Source organism: Seriola lalandi, unplaced genomic scaffold (genome assembly GCF_002814215.2).
Source record: "Seriola lalandi dorsalis isolate HSWRI2012SDOR001 ecotype SW California unplaced genomic scaffold, Sedor1 jcf7180002054975, whole genome shotgun sequence".
NCBI lineage: Eukaryota > Metazoa > Chordata > Actinopteri > Carangiformes > Carangidae > Seriola > Seriola lalandi.
Genome location: NW_019525525.1, coordinates 780,422 through 801,449, shown reverse-complemented (window position 1 = coordinate 801,449; position 21,028 = coordinate 780,422). Strand labels below are relative to the sequence as shown.

General features: G+C 40.7%; 1 protein-coding gene across 3 annotated transcripts; it reads left to right on the top strand.

Annotated features, from left to right (window-relative positions):
* Window positions 1–3,032: 3,032 nt before the first annotated feature.
* luc7l3 (LUC7-like 3 pre-mRNA splicing factor) lies at window positions 3,033–9,872 on the top strand. Of its 3 annotated transcripts, none has more exons than XM_087171090.1 (11): window positions 3,033–3,266; window positions 3,812–3,878; window positions 3,967–4,006; window positions 4,093–4,237; window positions 4,470–4,544; window positions 4,831–4,935; window positions 5,268–5,429; window positions 5,864–6,231; window positions 6,938–7,128; window positions 7,286–7,453; window positions 9,208–9,872. In XM_087171090.1, the coding sequence occupies exons 1-11, from the start codon at window positions 3,168–3,170 to the stop codon at window positions 9,264–9,266; spliced, it is 1,479 nt and encodes a 492-aa protein (XP_087027216.1). In that variant the 5' UTR covers window positions 3,033–3,167; the 3' UTR covers window positions 9,267–9,872. The 3 variants fall into 3 exon arrangements, with proteins under 3 accessions (XP_087027216.1, XP_087027215.1, XP_023252056.1); XM_023396288.2 differs by having other exon boundaries at window positions 3,035–3,266; window positions 7,286–7,506; XM_087171089.1 differs by having other exon boundaries at window positions 3,034–3,266; window positions 7,286–9,872.
* The last annotated feature ends 11,156 nt before the right edge of the window (window positions 9,873–21,028 follow it).

The window sequence follows — 21,028 nt, the reverse complement described above, 5'->3', positions numbered from 1 at the left end:
AGACCTGCGTTTTGTTTTCCGAATTTATATCCATTTTGGCGCGTTTTCGGGCCAATGTCCAGTGTGTGCGCAGTCCCTAAAGGCAGACAGCTGTACGCACCTGTGCTGCTTCCCTGCACGCCCCGTTTCCTGTTCACCTGATTTCCGAAACTGACACAGGTATGAAAAGTTTCCCCTGTGTTCCCCAGTTTACTTTTCTTGTCATTCAAATTCTTCTGGCAAAGTGTGGACCAAGAGATTTGGCTGAAGTGCAGTCTGACGGGTTGTATGAGTCCAACAACCTACAACCAAGCGTGATGTACGCCACACGTGCACGACGTACGGCCATTACTGGTGGGCCTGAATGCCGTTTGTTCATTTCCTGCTATTTTCCCCATGTCACCCTTTCCCTTTGATGGAGGATAGAATCAGGTTACATTACATGCTTTTTTATTAAAAGACACATTTACACAAAACGAGTACTCACATTCTCATGAACACAGAGTAAAGCAGCAAACATGAAGTCCACAAGCAGCTGCAAAAATCCATAAAGTGCTGAGGTAAGTGAAGGTGAACTGCAAGTATATGTCCATCAGCAGCTTTGCAGGAAGTTAAAGTTACTAATAAATAACAATCACAACATTCATAAACATACAGTTGATTCATTTGAAAGCAATTATGATTAAATGAAAGGCTTAAATATCACATATGTTATTCCCGTGCCCAATAACAGTTAGGTCTGTATTATCTCTCCTAGAGAATCCATATATTAACACAAGGGGCACTGACTTTATGAAGTATCAACAGTTGTGTATTCCATTAAAATATTTATTTAATGACAGAAGTGACAAATGAAAATGTAAAAATAAACTATCTATCTATCTATCTATCTATCTATCTATCTATCTATCTATCTATCTATCTATCTAATCTGTAAATATAAAACACCTTCCACAAATGGACTGGATGATTAAAATAAACTAATTGTTAAAGAAATAACACCAATGTGGTTTATTTACAATGCATCTTCATCATCATCATCACAGTGTATAAAATCCAGCACACTGCTTTCATTCCCTGAGTCCGCAACATGATTGTTTACTGTCGCCATGGCAACGGGTTTAGTAGTTAATGTTAGCTTAGCCTACACATGGAATGAATAGTAAAATTGCAATACATCATTTCTTAACAGAGCAAATATCAACCCCAATTATAAAAGACCTTAACCAGGTCATGTCACTTCATATCTTACAACCGTCAACGTAGTGCACGTTACTTGTCGCCAATATTTGGGGAAATAAAGCAGCTCATTGAAGGCTGCGAGCTCATGCTTTAAAAAGCGGAAATGACGTGTCAGCAGGCGATCATGTCTTTTCCGATTGTGGCCAAGTGATACAAGTCGACTTTCGTTCCGACTGGAGGAAAATCTGTCTCAAAACTCTGTGTGTGTAAAATGCAAACCCAAAAGCGTAGAATTTTGTTCCACAAATGCTTTTTCGCTTCACAAATGGAAAATTGATTCACACATGTCTGCTTGAAAGTTGTAAATGTTAGGAAGGTATTCACAAATGTCTGTTTTTAATTTTTTTGTAAATTCATTGACTGTATTCACACATATGTTTTAATCATGGAATTTGTTTGTAGATTTTTGCATATCCGTTTTATATTTGCAAGATATTTTTGTGAGTTTACAAATGTATTTTTGTATTAGTTGAAGGTGCTTTATATTTACAGATTACACATTTACTAAATGATCAATCTTCACATGAATATAACTGAGACAAATCCAGCTCCATAGACAAGAGATGAAAATGTGTTGACAACAGGATTGAAGAAAAGAAGAGGAAAGGAGAACAGAGTCATTATCAGTCGATCAAGTAAAATACTGTACTATAATATTACAGTACATGTCCATGTTGTTTATCCTATGATGCTATTGTAATATGAAATGTAATATCATTAGAGTGAATGTTCTTCTGTTGGCCTAATATTCAGTTCACAGAAGTGAAGACGTTTATTTCACCTTGTTGTGGATCCATGACTGCTCAATTAGAGCAGCACATACAGTATGATGGTCTGGGTTTAAATGAAGATTTGTCAGCTAAACATTAAATCTGGGACCTCTACTCTGGCAAGCCAAATAGGTTTCAAGATTAGTAATGCTGTTTATGCCAAATTCATTCCCCACATACAGTATGTCATGTAAATTCAAAAATAATAATATCAGAACATTTTTGCCTCTTTTTTATGTGGCAGTAGTGAAAATCAGTCATTGTCAAATTTGTTGTGAACAATTAGATTCACAATATGATGCAGGCTCTGGATGATTTTTTTCCTGAGCAACATTCATGTTTTCCCAAAATGATGTACAAAATGGCTTGATACAGTAAATACTGGATGTAGCGGCTCTGAATGGGAAAGAAAGAAAATCCATGAATATAGACTTAAATTAAGGCTAAGCCTCGAACGTTTACAATGTCTGGCTCCGCCCCTGGTCAGCCCTGAGACGCCTAAAGCAAGAGGGCATTTGACTGTTTCATGCACAGTAGGTGCTGCATATTCTTTGTATGACAGAGTAATAGAAAACAATGGATAAAATGTGGAAATACATATGAAAGGGTTTAATGATACCAAAGCTACCATGGATGGAGCGTAATGATATTTATACATATAATATGCTGTTCATATATATCTCTTTATCTAGTTCATATCTTTTATCTACATCCTTTTCAATAAAGAAAAAGTCAAAAAATAAAATTTTGTTTCGCTTCCGGGGAAGCTTTCAGACTAAAACCACAACGTGTTTGCCGTTTCTGCTAACGATTTTTTTTCGTTTGTGTTAGTATTATTTCACTCTGAGTTGTGGCTAAGTCTCGTGAAATGTGAATAATTTCAAATTTTATCGGGAGCAAATAACCGAGCTAAGACTGGGATGTAGTAATATTTCTTACTAAAACGAAACTGCTCCAAGTCCATAGGGTCAACACAGTATTGTCAAAACCTGTACTTCCGGTTCAGATGCTGCGCGAGCTGCTCCTGGGCTGGTTATAGTTGAACCATGAACGGGCGTTGTTGTTACAGCGTCTGCCATTTTGATTAGGAGTACTTTGCGCGCAATAGATGGTGTGAACTGGCGCTTCGGGAGATACCGCTGTACTTTAATTCTAGGCTACATTCTTTTAGCCAAAATGCTTTCAGCAGCCCAGTTACTCGACGAGTTAATGGGTCGAGATAGAAACTTGGCCCCTGACGAGAAGCGATCAAACGTGCGATGGGATGACGAGAGCGTAAGTTAGCATTCAAGCTAATGTTAGCCTAGCTGGTTTTTATAAGATAACATTACACTAACCAGTTAAGATACCTAGATTTATCGCATGTGGGATCAGAGTCTTGGCTTACTTAAGCCCTTTGTGTACCACCTCAGCTTTCACCACAGCACGGGGATGTGCTAGCGTAAGCAGGAATTTTGAATGCTGTGTAGACACGCGTGTTAATATTACAGTTAGCTAACGTTAACGGTATTTCATTGGCTCACAATGAGGCTTATAACATCGTGGATCTTGCTCTGCTGCTAGTGTCAGGTTTGAGTAACCATTGTTGTTGCATGTATCTGTGTTCTGCTGTGGTTTATGGTCCTGAAGTCGATTAGCAAGACTGGAGAAAGCACATATTAGTGTTAAATTAATTGTAGTTTGCACGACTTGCAAAGCTCATTTGTTCCCAATTAGCATAAGTTACATTTTACCACTTGAGCCGATGTAACTGTAACGTTAGGATGAATATTTAAAGAATTTATTTTTGAAACAATAAGAGTACTTTCTTTCTGAATTAGGTTTGTCGATACTATCTGTGTGGGTTCTGCCCAGCTGAGCTATTCACAAACACCCGCTCTGACTTGGGTAAGTCGAGAACTTGTGCACGTATTTAGATCTTTAAATGCATTTGTTCTATCTGAATATAATACAACTTTTGAATTTGATTTTCCAGGCCCTTGTGAGAAAATCCACGATGAAAATCTCAGAAAAACGTAAGTTCTGGTTGTGATTTAAGAAATCTTTTATCTATGACTTGATGTTTCCACTAAATAACATGTTCCTACCATATTTTATCCAGGTACGAGAAGAGCTCACGGTTCATGAAGGAGGGCTATGAGCGAGACTTCCTGCGCTATCTTCAGTCACTCCTGGCAGAGGTTGAACGGCGGATTCGTAGAGGGCATGCCCGGCTTGCACTTTCCCAGGCTCAGCAAAATGCAGGGGTTTGTGTTTTGGTTTAGGGATATTTCTTTGTAAATCGCTCCTATATCTGCATTTTCTTGTTAGAGTACTCATGACGTCTCGTGTGTCACAGAAACAAGGCTTTGGCTATTCAGTTTCCTCAGTACACAGTTTTACAATTTAAGAGTACCCTGGAAACTGTCTGCTAAAACAAAACAAAAAAAGTACACAACTTGTGCGGATGTACCTGAGTTTTTCATTTTTTTTCTACAGGGTCCTGGTCCATCAGGAAAGAATGAGGAGAAGATTCAGGTTTTAACAGAGAAGATTGAAGACTTAGTTGTACAGGTTTGTAACAAATATTGTAAAATGAGTTGCGTAGATATTTCTATCATTGGTTAGTTTACACTGACCTGATAATTTGGAAGATACTGGAATAAGAAGACATTGGAATTTGAACATCTGTCACATATTACCTTTATTACAGCTGGAATTACCAACATGGAAGATATAACTTCTTATCTTTAAACAACATTAACATAAAATAAAGTTCTCACTGACACCTCAAGAAATCTGGTTGTCAGTGTTAGGATACTGCATTGATTTAACCTGTCTCTGTTTTGCTTTTGTTCAGATTGAGGAGCTGGGATCAGAGGGCAGAGTGGAGGAGGCCCAGGGAATGATGAAGCTGGTGGAGCAGCTGAAGGAGGAGCGGGAGCTTCTCAGCTCCACCCCCTCGGTGAGTCCCCTAACTCCAGGCTAATCTGCCTACAGACACTGCTCAGGATAGTAGGCACTCCTCATGTATGGCAATCTGTCAACGAACATATGCTTTATTCTTTCACAAATATTCAAAGTCAAACTAAGCTTGGACAGAAAGCAATTCCATCTGTCCCACTAACATTCATCATGGCTAGCTAAAAGTTATTCCTCAGCAATAAGCATTCTGATTTACATAAATTGTCCCCAAAGAAAAATCTGTGCAAATTAGACAAGCAGGTGTGCTGCGAGACAGAAACATGTTGCTTATTACGTTGGCTTTCTAATGCAATGTCTTTGCTTTTCATCCAGACCATTGAGAGCTTTGCAGCCCAGGAGAAACAGATGGAAGTCTGTGAGGTGTGTGGGGCCTTCCTCATTGTAGGCGATGCACAGTCCCGAGTGGATGACCACTTGATGGGCAAACAGCACATGGGCTACGCCAAGATCAAATCGACTGTAGAGGAGCTCAAGGTAACAGGATCACCTGTCGCAAAGACTACATGCATAGATGTTGAGATGCGACATGTTGTGTATGATAAATTATTGGATCTTTCACCAGAACAAGAAATAGAAAAACAAGCCAGATTGATAGTGTCAGAATTGTGGCACATTTTTATGAGTCTTATTTAGACTCAAAAAGAGCTCTTGGTTAATATACATATAAGTCTTGAAAATTCAAATATAAGATGCCATATATGTTGACTAGAAAGAGAAGAGATAAGATAATCCTTTTAGTCCCGCAGTGTTGTAAGAGAAAATGTTGCTGAATCATTTTTTCCATTACTGTTTAACAAAGTGAATGATCTGCAATAGGTTATTCGACCTGGACAATGTTTGATTTTAGCTATGATCCAAAATGGTCAACTTGATAATTTACATGCGGGCTCTTACATATTTACTCCCAGGAGAAACTACGTCGCCGCTCAGAAGATCCCCAAGGTGAAAACCCAGCCCTCAGGAAGGACAGAGAGGACCGTGAGCGTGAGAGGGAGGAAAGAGAGAAAAAGCGCAAAGAGGAGGAAGAGAAGGAGAAGGAGCGGGAGAAGGAGCGAGAGAAAGAGCGTGAGAAAGAGAGGGAACGAGAGAGAGAGCGTGAGAGGGAGCGAGACAGAGAACGGGATAGAGACAGGGAGAGGGACAGGAGGGCACGCCGAAGCCACTCCAACAGCCGCCACTCCAGTCGAGCATCGGACAGGAAAAGGAGCAGATCCCGTGATCGCCGGAGGTCCAGGAGCAGAGACAAGGACAGGGAGAGGGAACGCAAACGCAGCAGGTATGGTTTGCTAACTTGAACCACGTTGACCACTACAGTCTTGCTGGTCTAATAACAACAATAATAGCATAAAAGAACAAAGCTCCAGGTTTAAGAGCCCCATTTTAATCCACAACAACTAACCAGAGTAAACATTACAACTTGAACTCTTCAGATATTTTTTTGATTTTCTTCACCACCTGCACTTTTAACCGGTCTAAACAAGAAGCAGCAGGTTAGACCTGTCATTACGTTGCTGTTGCTAGTCTGTATTTCAGGCTGGTCGGCTAATGACCCCTAATGTTTGTTTTCTCGACCAAAGCAAATTTCTATCCACATTTGCTGATCAGGCTGTTTATTTTGGAACCTGCATGCTCATTCCACAAACAGTGAAATTACTTGGTACATCAAGCTTGCTGCTGAAAGTACCAATTAAAATGATGAATGCTATCAAAATTTCACATGACTGCCCTAATAGTAACATCTCTCCTGTATTTGACAATTTAAATACTAGGTCTCCAGTAGTGAGCAGCAATGAAAAAAATGATTCCTTGCTTGTACGCTCAAAAGCTACCAGCACACCTCAGTTGTCCAGAGAACATCATGAATACATGGATAGCCATGGAAACAAATATATGTACCACTTGACCATACATCTCTTTGTGTGACACTTAATGAAAAGGTTTTTTTTTAAAAAAAAAAACATCTTGCCCCACTGTTTCTGCAGGAGCCGGGACAGAGACAGGGAGAGGAGGCGCAGCCGAGATCGCTCTGACAGAAAGCGTCGCTCCCGCAGTCGTGACAGGAGGAGGTCACGCAGCTCAGAGCGCAAATCTCACCGCCATCGCAGCCGCAGCAAGGACAGGGACAGAGAGAAGGAGAGAGACAGGGACAGAGAACGGTCATCAAAAGACAAAGGTGAGGACTTTTTTTTTAATTTATTTATTTATTTTTTTTGGGTGAGTGTGTGTTTTCGTGCCTGCTATAATACCAATATCCTTACCTTTTTAAACACGACAGCTGTCCACCAAGGAGAAATGGTAACATTTTTGATGTGTTGTGTATGTTTTCTCAGACCGTAAGGCGACAGAGGAGAGGAGCAGCTCTAAGAAAGACAAGCACTCTGACGGTGATGCAGCTGCCATCAAGGCTTCATCAGAAGCGGAACCGATGGAGACAGAGGCTGCTGCCTCTGCCTCCTCCCCTCTGCTCAATGGCCAGCAAGAGCTCTTCCATTCTGAAGGTGACACTCAGTCCAATTAAAACTGATCTGATAGGACCTCAGATCAGGCTCAGGTAAGTGCGTCCTCCTCCTCGCTCCCCTCTGGCTCTCAACCCAACCCACCACCCTCCCACTTCCCCTCCTACCTCCCCCATCTCCCCTACCCACCCCCTCACCCTCCCCCTCCCACCCTGTTCCGTTCAGTTCAATGCCTATGATTTTTGTCTTATGTACTATATGCATATATCTTTATCCTGTTTTCAAATAGTGCATCATAAGTATGCACTGAAGATGAAGGACTAGGCCCGATGAATGAGAAGAAGGTAGAAAACATTCACACAAAGCCAAGAGGGAAAGGCCAGTGTAGCCCTGAGCAAACATGCCCGGAGGTACCCCTCGTTTTGTATCGGTTTTTGATCCTTATAGATGTATATTTGTCATTGTGGACAAAATGGCAGAAAAAAACATTAACCAATCCAATCAAAATTTCCTGCCTGTATTTACCTGTTTTTTATTTATTTTGTTTTGTTTATTTATTTTTTTTAATAAGAAAAATGTAATAATTTGTTGAGATATTACACTCCATATAGGAGGAAAGTTCAGCCACTGTGTGTCTACATGTTTATATATCTATCTATACATATATCTTGGGGATTCGCTTTCTCATAAGTAAACACACAGACATACTTTTAGCCTTCGTCAAAGGTGTATGTTAAAAAAAAAACAAAAAAACAAGCCATTTCTTTTGCCGTAATCATAACTCAAATGCCATGGATTTGTTGTCCAGCTTACTGTGCCTGATAATGCCATGCAGTGTGTGTTTGGGGGGTGTTGTAGCACCGGGGGGCCTAACGTAACTAACTAACTGGAGGGTAGGGTTTATCGAATGAATTGCAGCTGACTTCCATACCTCACACAGCGTTGGTGTTGTGAGCGAGACCACATGAGAAAAGGGCAAATTAAAAATCATGGATACTCTCTGACTGTCAAACTGTGCAGGTACTCACCCCAGGTACTCCTTTCTCTACCCACATCCATTTCTGAATGCTGTTGCCTGTCAGAAAAACAATTCTGTACTTCTCCAAAACATGATCTTGACAGCTTGATTGTGTGTATTTTTTTAATGTGTTTCTTTATTTCTTAACTTTTGGGAAAAGGAAGTAATTTGATAGAAATGTCAGAGACACATTTTTAAAACGCTGAGATGCACAGGCAGCCTGCTTTGATATACCTATGCCAACAGCTGAAACTGCCACTGATGTGTATATTTCCACATAGTGTATTGTTCAGGACTAAGGTTTTGTTAGGGTATTTTGATGTCACATTTGTTTAGTTGGTTGTGATTATGTGTTTGTATCTTTTAATTGGAAATCAAATACACTAGTGCACTTTCACATTGGCAAAGGAAATATTGAACAGTTCTGTTAGTAATTTAAAAATATTTGTATGTAAGGTAGTGACCAGAACTTGTGGACTTGGTCCAGGTTGCAACCTTTTAATCAAAGTTAAAATATACAAAATATATTTTGAAAATACCAGATAGTCTGGGTCAAAACTTCCATGTCCATTGTGCTAGTAAATGGATAGTACTTGTGCATCGTTAGCAGTGTCTCTTGTGTCTTCTACTCTCCTCTGTTGCTAAATTGAGGGATATATTTGACTAGTAGTCATTATATAGGTGTTATTGGCGCTCCAGTAGCAGCAGTTGTTGCTACAAACCCATGTTGTGGAACCTTTGCTAACATTACATTTTGTGAACATTTTTTGCTCAACAGGGGAAGCTGGGATATCTGGTGGAGGAAGAATTGGAAGAGCGCACCCATCCTTACCCTGAACCTGATACTTCGCTGCTTAAAAACAAGGTGAACCACAAATGTGTAGTGGCTTATTTTTAAAAACATGAACATACATGTGAATATGAGGAGAGAGGAAAAAAATACATTAATCTCCATGTTCCATTACCTGTCTATCTTTTGGCTGGATGAGGGTAGTTGTGGTTCATCTGATGTATTTCTTGGTTTAGGTGTCAGCCAGACATCACTTTAAATACCAAACTTAGAGGAGAAGTTCAGTATGGGTTTTTGTTTTTCTTATTTTGAAAATCTTTACACATCCTCCTTGTTTCTTGGCATTTAGTGAAAATGAAATAAAAAAAAAAAAAACAGTGCTTGTGGTTTGTTTTGGTTTGTCAGGCTCCACTTCACTTCCTGACCTCCTTTTTTAACAAAGTCAGTTGAAAAGCGTATGTACAATGTTAGACCTATGATAGGGCGTGTCTCTTTTCTCCTCCACTTAGAGCTCACATTGATTGCTCTTGTCCCCTTACTGTAAAATATACTGATTTAATTTTGATCAAAAGATTTTGAAGACATAAGATTTGTTTAATTTTGCTCTGCTTTTAATGTCCATGTTGTCTTGATGAATAAAAAGAAAAAACTTTGTTAATGTTTTGTGTGTATTTTTTGTTTTTCACCAATTGGACTGTCTACAAAATATGTCTTTGTATGTTATATTTAAGCAAAATCAGGTTAGTGCAGTGAGTGGTAGATTGGCAACCACTAAGAAAAAGAGGCTTCTAACCCTCTTGTCAGCAAGTGAAGTGTCCTTGAGCAAGTGCCCAACTAAAGTACACTTAAAGAGTTTGCTGTTTTGAAGCTTATGGTCTCGCCATAAGGAACATGCTGCGATCATTTTACTTCCAAGTAGCACAAAAGATCCTGGGCCTTTCCATAGAGGCAGGTTAGCTTGGTTACCTGGAAAACCTTGCTGAGTAAATGCTCTTCAAAAAACATGAACAGGCTAGTTCCATGTTTTAGTCTGTGAAATTATCACAATCCCTCAGTAATTGTGCTTCTTAAAACCGAAATGTTTGTCAACGTGACCTAGAAAAGGTATTTGTAATAATTTATATTTTCTGTGCACATTTGTAGGCCTGTAATAAAATCAGCATACCATCACTTTGGAATAAATCAAACAAATGCAGCATGCTATTTCATTCTCTATTTATATACAATTAGTGAACCTCAGGATTTTTTTCATGGTTTGTTGATGCACCTATCCAACTCAGTGTTTAGATTTTATAGATTTTATTTTGTATTTACAGGATTTTGCAGTGATAAGTGATATTCAAAATAAACTAAACTGCAGACTACAAAGACCCAATCATTTTGCTGAATCAACGGCTTCTGTTGCTTGACAAAAGCCCAGGTTTTTACCTCTGAATTAAAATAATATGTATTTAAAGTATTGCCTATATATTTGAAAAATTACATATGAAACCTGTTAAAAAATTGAATATTATCATATATTGACATATGTCTAGCTAATAAAAATGTGTATTTTAGTATTTATTTTTATATTATAAACGCATGTTACATAAATATACATCCCAAAGCCTGTCAGTATGTTCATATTATTTATGTAAATATAAAAGATAGATATCTATGTTTAAAATTAATATATTATTAAAATCATATACATAGAATTTGAATGACCTTGTTTTAATAAATTTGAATTTTACTATGCGCATTATAAACTTATATCTTCATATATCCAGAGGATGTATATATGTCATTATGATATATCCTCTTATAAGTAACATCAGTCTTGATATAAGAACATATACTGTATGTCATATACAGTATATGTCATTAGTCGTAGGATACTAAGACATAAAAACGTCATAGTATAGTAAGGAATAAAGGGACATAAAAACAACAGTATATAGTGAGGCATAAAAAGTCATAGTATTCATGGTGATATTTTCATTGGATTTTTTGACAGATATTCAACTCATACTTTGATATATTCAGCATTTTATGTTTACTCCTGCTAGCAACCTGACTGCTAGCCTGCAGAAGACAGAAGCCAGGGTTAGCATGCTAGTTAACGCTAGCTAACACGGTTACCTAACATCAGTTGCCATTTTTCTGGTGACGTTGGATACCACTGTGATATCCTCACATCACTTGAGCCCTCAGATAAACCCTTCAGTCAATCAAATGCTAGCATGCCGAAATGGGTTCTCTTGGAGAAGTAGCCTCTTGGAGGGAACATTGGTATGATCTAATATGACTTCACTCCAAACATAGTGTGAACAAGTTTACTCAATTGGTAGGGACAAGTCTCTCCTCCCAAAATATTGTCAGGGACATGTCCCTACCATCCATATGCAAATCTATATCCTTGGCTCTGTTGTTATCACACAATAACCAAAGACTGTTCTGTGGCAAGCCTCTTATTCTTTGCCCCTTGTAACGGCATCCTATTACTGCCAACCTAGGAAGAACACATGGAGAGCTGGCGTATATGATGTGTAAAATTTAAATATTACCAAACACCTTGCTCTACTGGACTGTCACTTACTCTTCATTACATGCAGTTTTTGCACACAAATAAATTGTTTCCACATACACTATGTTCTCTTAACACTTTCCACATACCAGGCCTGATGATTTTGCCTCAGCGATGACCTTTTCAAACCAGGTGCCTGTGAAGAAAGCTGCAGGTGTTTGTTAGTTTGTCATTTGAGTGTAATTAATAGCTACTGGGCACCCAGGTCAGTGTACAACCTGGGTTACAACCCACACCCTGCAGAGGGTTCACCACAGACGATCTGAAATCAAGCCAAAAATAGAAAACCTTTATGACTGTTGTCATTATCCCACTTCATGTTGGTTAAGAGTGTGATAAAGGACAGTGTTTTAAGATTGTCTTTATACATGATTTGGTCACATTTTCCTCTGCTGAAAAGGCTTGAAATGAAAACTCTCTGTTTGGTCCTTTGACACACTTTTGTTTTGCCTCATTATTCCCATTGTCAGTGGGGAAATAGCAGGCCTGCATAGTCTCAGTAGAATTCAATCAGTGTTTGGAAAGATAAATATCTCTGTGTGTTTGTGTACCGCACAAGCAAATTAACCATCAATTACACATAACCATGCTTGCTAGTGCGGGTGGACTGGCCCAGCTGTGACCTCTGCTGCTCTGTTTCTCTCTTGTGCCTGCTCAGTCTTGCTCTGAGTCATGAGTCTGGGCCTCTTGGCGCTGGATTCGCTTGCCGTGAAAATATGGCGTCCTCTACTCCCTGCCTGTCCCAGAACACCAAAGCAGCAGGTGGGCTTCAGATGGTCTGATAACGTCTGGGACTGAAGCTGAATCATGGAAAAATGACCCATGGAGGGGGGGTGCTGGTTTGAGAACCATGCGCAGTGCTCAGTTGGGAAGACAAGATTGGCACCAGGCAGCAGGAGAGATGTGCCATGCAGGGTGGAGTGATGAACTTAATTTGGTTTATAACATATTTGAGGATTGTACTTTTATAAAACTGAAACTTGCTTTAGATATCAATATATAAATGCCATTTTGCATCACTGAACAGCAGGAGGCAGTATGTACCTATTTTTGCCCAAAACACCAAACTCTATAGTGTGCACAACAGTGCAGACACAGTATTTCTTGAGATATTGAGCATATCATTGAATGCTCATGCACCCACAGGAGCATTGAAGACACCCTGAGAATATTAACTCACTTTAAACAGTGTCACACTCAGGCAACATTAACATCCCATTTTCTTTGCAGCACACAATCTGTACATGTCATTAGGAAAGCAGTATTTCCCCAGGGTGAGAGTTGCAGCTAGTGGAAAAACAGGAGGGAGAAACAACAGGGAGATATTGAGCTGAAAAGACGGGGAGAATGAACAAGTTTTAGAGCAGGAAACAAGGGGTGAGATGGAGGGAGCCAGCCTGATGTGATGCTAAATAACCAGAGTGAAAAAGGATAATGGAGATAGATTGTCCTCTCCTTTCTCTACTTTTAGTCTCTTTCACATAGACACAGAGTCAATCTGAAGAGAAGCTCGAGAGGGAAAGCAGCATGTAGATTATGCAGTGGAGAAGGCAATTCATCAGTGCTGTCGGCGTGCTGTCTGATTAATGATCAAAATTCCAACACACACTCCCAGCTTATGTCAGCTGTCAGTCATGTTCTGATAGGGGAATATAATTTCCCCTAAAGGCGTTTGCCATTTGTGCTGAGCTAGTGCCAATTGCATACTCCATGCACAGCTGTGGCTCTAATTATCTGAGTGTTCCTCTTTATATTATTACAGGCGATGTAGTGAAACTGCAGCATTGTGTTTTTCATGTTGTTGCAAATCCAAGTGCATTCATATACCACACTTTTTAAATCCTAATTCAGTCTATCAGGTGAGGGAAGTACCACTCATCTTATTTGGCTGGAACAACCCCACGAATACGTTCATATCTAGCACTCCCACTACCATCATTCATATGCAGGAAGCTATACTGTATCTTTCGCATTATATCCAACGGTGGCAGTAGTGTTTCACTGGCTTGTGTGGCTGTGAATGTCTCATTGCTACCAATTAATTCTGGTGGTGGATGGCAGCAAATATATTCCACTTCAATGTCATCAGTGTTTGTGTGAGGATGGCAGATGTACTAAATGTTTCGCAAAAAAAAAAAAAATTATGTTAGTCATGCCTTTCTTAAAAAATCTAAGGTATAATAGAGCCGAATTACATTGAGGTAACACAACACCATCTACATACATAAACACACACACACACACAATTCTTATGCCTGGGTACATCCTCATAAACTCACTTTTTCTTGATACATGAGCACACAGGGCTCTATTTTAACTGCACAAGCGTAATGAGAAGCACAGAGTGGAAGGTCTTCAGAGCACCGACTGTGCGAGCATCTCCAAGTGCACCTGCTATTTTGGTTCTTGTAGGTGCAGCCGTGCAAAGTGCAAAAGGGCTGGCAGAGGTGAAAAAAAATTGGAGGGTGTGTTGCTGAATAAATTCCCTCTTAGCCGGTCACATCACTGGTCTCATCGCTCTGGAGCAGCTGTACCAATCACAATGATGCGTGATGACAACAGCTCAACAAATGGAAAGAAGCTTCTCCAAAAAACCATATTGTCGTGTGGATGGTGCAGAGCAGCACAATCTGAACACACAGCAGCTCCAATCTGCAGCCAGAGGCAGATGGTGTGGGGTTTTTTATTGAACTTGTGCAGTGATGATTGAAATAAATATTAAAATGTTGATGAGGCCATTTATATGACCACATCAATCAAATGCTGTTTCAGTTTTATCTCTACTGTATCTCACATCGTACCATAAAGTGTGACATAACAGCGTTCGCACTGTGATGCATTTCAAGAAGAAAACATGAAAACCTACATTTGCTAACAAAAAAGTTGGAAGGGAGGCAATGATGCACAGGTTTAACAGACCGCTGTAATCCAACATCTCCCACCTAAACAACAGAACACCGAATCATGATGTCTGATGTGTGCAGCTTGATGTCATTTGCATGTGACTTAATAAAATGAAACAAAGCGGACAGCTGTGTGTAATGGCAATCCGCTGTGGCACAGCACATCAAATCTGCGGCTGTAGATTTAGCAGTATATGTGTGTATGTGTCCTGCTGCCTTCAGGCGGTGCATGGATTTCATAAATTGAAGGAGAAGCTATTTTGTACAGTATAAAGCAGCTGTGGACAACAGATACTGGAAAAATCACTCATACTAATTGATTGAGAAATGCTGACTGATTCACAGACATTCCCATTTTAAACACATTAAATGTAGAGTAAAAAACACAATAAATGTAAATGAGGTGAATTTCAAAATCACTCTTTTGAAATTCACCGGTCTTTGTGCTGCCATAAAAAAATAGGACCCTAAGAGTCACATCCAATAATATCCAATCATTTTTGTTCTTCCACTGCGTACCATATGTGGAGCTCTGACTGTGATCCCCTGGTTTCATTTCAATTAGTATTTGATTAAGTTGTGCATATGGCAGTCTTTATACAGTACGTCTGTGTCCATCTGTTTCGTTCGTCTGACAGGCCAAATTTACAAACTGGACAGTTTGTCTTCAACGTTGCTTGGCATGGTGAAGGATAGGCAAAGCACAATGAGGAAAAACTGCAGCATACATTAATGATCAATGCCCCACGAGTCAGTTTAATGCTGTCCAGTACAAAGCCACCACTAGCTATGCCTCAAAAAGTGTGATAGAGTTGAGTCACCTTGCCTTTAGCACAGTCTCCACTAAAGTTGAACAGTATCAGATTCACAAAGGTAAGATTTATTGCAGGACGCATTGCATTACATGGGAACTGCTGTTATTCTGGTCTTGTGTATTTTTAGACTGTCTGGGTTCAGTTCACCATTCAGCGGTTTCACCTGCAAATTGGAGGCTACAATCAAAATTCCCAGTAGCAGTGATGGAACCAGAGTGGCTCATGCTTCAGTGTTTGCACTCGAATCCTGTCTCTCTCCTTCCCTCAGCAGATGGCTCCACCACAGGAATGGGCTCCGAATCGAGGAGTAACAGCCCAGCAGCTTTCTTTCCGTCTTTCTCTCTGACTATCTCTTCCTTCATGTTCTCTTCTTTCTTTTCCCTCTTTATTTCCTGCAGTGTTTGCAGTTCTGGCCCTAGATGAGCCACCCGGAGCCAGGAACCGGGGTGGCAGCCAGTGAGAGTTTTCAGTCCTCCCACCTGAGCATCAAAGCCCTTTTGTGACCATTGGAGTGAGGACAAGCCTGTCCTCTGTGCTGTCTCCCTCTCTCAAAGCTAAAGGAGTGGTTGGACAGAGACAATGAGAGGATAAAAGAAAAAAATAATGGGAGGTAGAAATTTTTCTGCAGAATGACTTGCAGTATTTTTTTAGGAGGTGAATTACATGAAGCATAGATAGAGAGACTGGAGTTTGGACCGTGTTTGGAGAAAATGGTGAGAGAAGAGATACTTTGAATTAACTGAGTTTCTGTCAAATGAAGCCATCAAAGAATATTTATATAAACAGTTGTATCTGATACAGCAGGTGGATGAAAATCTACTTCAACTCAGCTTCATAAAAAACACACTCACTGACACGACGATACCAAATCACCTCCTGGTGTAAACCTGTCTCCATAGCAACGGCTCAAGCTGACCTTGCCTAATTTGTACCACAACAACCGGCGGTTGTGGCCACACGCACGGAAATATGCACCTGGTGAAATGAGAATAATTACTTACAGACAGACAGACAGACAGACAGACACACAGACAGACACACAGACAGACAGACAGACACACACACACACACACACACATACACACACACACACACACACACACACACACACACACACACACACACACACAGCTAACAGACCTGCCTCTGTCTCCCCACGCAGCCAGCAGGGGAGAGAAACCTGGTGGAGAGCTGGAGCAGAACAAATGACAATTCCCACCAAAGTCTGGCTGACTAATGTTCAGCAATGAAAAGAGCATCGTTATAAATTGTCATTTACACTGAGCAGTTGAATGTCTCTCCTCTTTTACGTAAAGCTAAAGATAACAAAGTTGACCAAACATATGTGTGCTTCAGTTGAGCTGCATGGGTTTTTTTGGTTTTGTTGTAGTTTTTCTGCCCTGTGTGTTGAGCTCCAGCATCATTAGAAGACCATTAACATCCCCTATATTTAGTTATTGATCTCAGACAGTGGCACCCTCAGGCTTCTCATTACAGGCTGAAACCCATGATGCTCTTTTTTTTTAATCTTCTTCTTCAGTCATGAATGATCGTTGTTCTCTAGGTTCATTGGTATTGACCTGCCCGTCGTCTGTTGATCAGATCAATTCATTCATTGTCCATCATTATGGAAGAATTACTGATCTCCCTCTAATGCGTTACAGATCTAAAGATGCTTTATTGATTATTTCATTATTATTAGTGCTTTTACCATCCAAGAGGTAGTTATGGGAGATTTTAATTACATGTCTGTATATTTGATTTAAAACACGTCACACAACTCTTCTCCAGTACACCAGGCTTAGGGTTGGGGTTGTTCACCAAATGTTTAGGTTGTCATATATCAGGGGGGCGTCTCAGCTCAAGGACTTGATGCCATTTTTGAGGAGTCTACTGGATCATATTTGTTGTCAAATAACAGAACAATTGGAAATGTAATTAATGGATGGATGGTGTGAATGTCAACTGCAGACTGACTGTGAAATTCATAAGAGATGGAAGGGATTTCAGTACACTGTGTTTTGTAAAACAAAATTGGTTGAAAGAATACAAAATGTATTTCTATTTTCTATTCAAAAAACCTTTAATAAAAAGATGATGATAATGTTGTTTGGTCACATGACGGACCAGGGAACATGCATGATGGTGAACTGGAAAATAGTTGTGTTTTCATTTTTGATTCAATAGCAAGAAAAATAAAATGAAAGTATGTCACGCGTTGACATGTAATGTAGTAAAGCTCAAACCTTCATTTCATCATTCACACTCTATGCTTTGTCCATACTGGTGTTTTTGTTGGTCAAGCGCACACACAGCACACGCACACTCCAGTGTTCTTCCCCTATCGTCTCTCCAAGAAAATGCTGATGATGCAATCTTGTCTTCACCCTCACCCACCCCTTCCCTTTTCACCGCACATGTTTCAATCCCATGAATAATGTATCTAATTAATTAGGCTCATCATTACAGTATATGGTCAACTGGAAACTCCCCTCTGTTCTAGTTCAAACATGAAATGGACCTTTTTGTTTTCCTTCTTCCCCTCTCTCCTGCCATCATTGTCGGCTGTGTGTTATGGATGAGAGGGAGGGCCCTGGGTATTTGTTGTACCCCTCGGGATGTTGCATGGCATTGCGCAGGGAAATACAATGAAATAACAAGATAACAAGATAAAAGCCTCGTGTTGGACTTCAAAGCGGAACGGCGGCTTGAATAGAAGCAGTGTGAAACGCAGTCTGCGCCTTGGTGATTTCAAAGAGCAAGACTGCGTTCATAGGAGGCAGGGGCTCGAACAGGATATGCAAACATGGGATGTTGAATATAATCACACATAAGGACACGTGATGGTGTGAATATACACTGTGGGGTCCAAAAGTCTAGGGCCTCACTGTAAATGCTATTATGTACGTCAGAATTCACCTTGAATAACCTTCAAATTGCGTCGAATACTTGAATTGCAGTAACCCACCTCTTAGTGCTCCTGTCCATTGTGCGTTAATATGGCACCCTAGCTTATCCTCACTGGAATGATCAAGTTAAGCCATGTTAATCCAAGCCTAGTGTAGCTGTGCTGCATTACCCTCTTCCTTTACGCTACACAATGTGGCAGGCATGTTTAGCACTAAGTAACCTGAAGGTGTAAATCTCCCACAAACCTGTAATTCCTGGAGGCCCGCGGGTCCTCCAGCCCAAGATGCCATCTGTGCAATAAATTTGCCTAGCAGCTATTGATCCATGCTGTTCTCACAGAGGTGGGCTGTCCTGGCACCTTGGAGACAATAAAATGCACACATGAACGCTCATACTCTCCAGTGACAGCGGGGGGGGGATGTTCAGGCATATATCTGCACAGATGCCACAAGCAAAGCTCACTTTTTCTCTCTCTGTCAAATACTGTATACATGCGCGCGCGCGCGCACACGCGCGCGCACACACACACACACACACACACACACACACACACACACACACACACTCACTGGCACATTTTACAAGCTTTAATGCACTGCTCTCACACTATGAAGCGATGGGAGGGTGTTTGGAGGTGGCCTCTGCATTGTGAATCCTTTGGCCTTTCATTGATCCAGGGCTTCAATAGCTCTGTATTGATCGTCCCTCTTTCCTTGTACAGAGATCAGTCATGTACCTGTCCACAGATGCTCTGCGGCCAGCAGTGCTGTCTTTTATGCTTGCCCAGCAGTGGGATTATACAGACGAGGCAGTGATAGGCAAGGTTTAACAAGCTATAGGCTTTTATGCTAATAAACAAAGTGTGTCAGAGTGATACATTTTGAAATACCTGAAGATTTAAGCATCCTTAAACACAAGCTTTCAAATCAGTGCATGTGCATGTGCATGTGTGCCTGGGTGTGTCGTCATCACTGCTCAGCTGCGAACAGTGCCAGATGACATTACTCTGATGTACAGTATTTGTGCTCACTTGTGTGTCTCAATGTAAGTCTTTTTCGCCTATGTTGACGTGTCTGTGTGTGTTTGTGTGTGTTTGTGTGTTTTTGTGCATGTGTGGCTTCACTCATTTTCCCATAATCATCTTGTGTGCATTTGCAGTGAGTAATGAAACGCTTGCTTTCTGGTGGATGCTGGGTAATCATGCAAATCAGCACTACACTCATTTCCAGCGAGGATATTACAGGCGATGCTGGACACTGGAGCAAGCCGACCTCCTCCTGACTGATTTACTCTGCTCTCTTCCACACTGTCCCTGCAAATGACACCTAATGTAAAGGATGATGGAGAAGGAGAGAGACACAAAGAGGGGCAGGGAAGTGCGTAGGGGGTGCTGGAGAAATTAGACACAAAAATAAATCTCTGAAAGATGCAGGGGTAAAATTAGCAGCAGGGGGGGACAGAAATCGCAACAGAGTAGTAAATTGTTGTGCAATTTCAAGTGTTCACTGAGCACGCAGTAAACTGTGTTTTCAGATTAATTTGTAAATGACTCGTCTGTAAGTAGCAAGCAAAAACAAGACAGTGGTTTCACACATGTAAACAGCGAAATGACCTATATTGAGTGCTATCAAGGTGCACAGTAGTACATGTGTGCTGGAGTATTTGCGACCATGGGTGTGGGTATATGTGGGTTGCAAGTCTGTTACGTCCAAGTGTGTGGTCATGTGTGTTTTTGGGGATGAAGTCAATGAGTACTGACATTTGCACTGATGTGCACTGAAGAGGAAAATACAGTGCGGGCTGACAAACACCTGACTCTCACCTCAAAACGAGGAGCAGGTCCCCTCTATAGCTCTACACACAGCCGTACACATGCACAGACACACACACACACACACACACACACACACACACACACACACACACACACACACACACACACCCAAGTAACATCTTTGCTTACGTTGGGTTTAAGTTAAAGCTCTGCAGCTCCCCCCAAGCTCACTCGATGTTTGATACCAATTCATCCGGTCTTAAGCTTGTAGGAAATGTTGGCATTTGGCGCCAGTTTGGGCACTAGAACAAATTCTAGTGTCAATATGTTTAATATCACTCAGACATCAACATGAACCCATTCTACACCTGACGAGACAAATACACTAATCACAGGGCTTAGAGAGACGATGAGTCATGTTACGCTTTTACAATGAATGCTCCCCACTGATTGGTGAGAAAGATTTCTGTCAGGTTGTTTTTACAAGGGTTAAATACTGCGACATGACTCATTCATTTCTATGCTGAATGTCCACGGACAGGGTCCCTTTTTTCTGTTAAAGCAAAACAGCTGGCGAGAAAGTGGTGTGGATTCATGCTTAATCCGGGTGTAACACTGACTGAGAGGGCCAGAGTGCAGCCTGTAAAAATGGCAGAACAGATGAGGTTTTATGCTGCACCTACAGTACAATACATCCCACCCCCCTCCCCTTTTATTACAACACAGAGCGCTGTGAAGATAATGAGATCACATGCCCCAGGTGAGTGGTGCTCGGCTGGACGGCCTGTCTGGGCTTGGAAATTGGTAGACGGTTATTAGACGGTTTGTTCCTGTCAAAAAT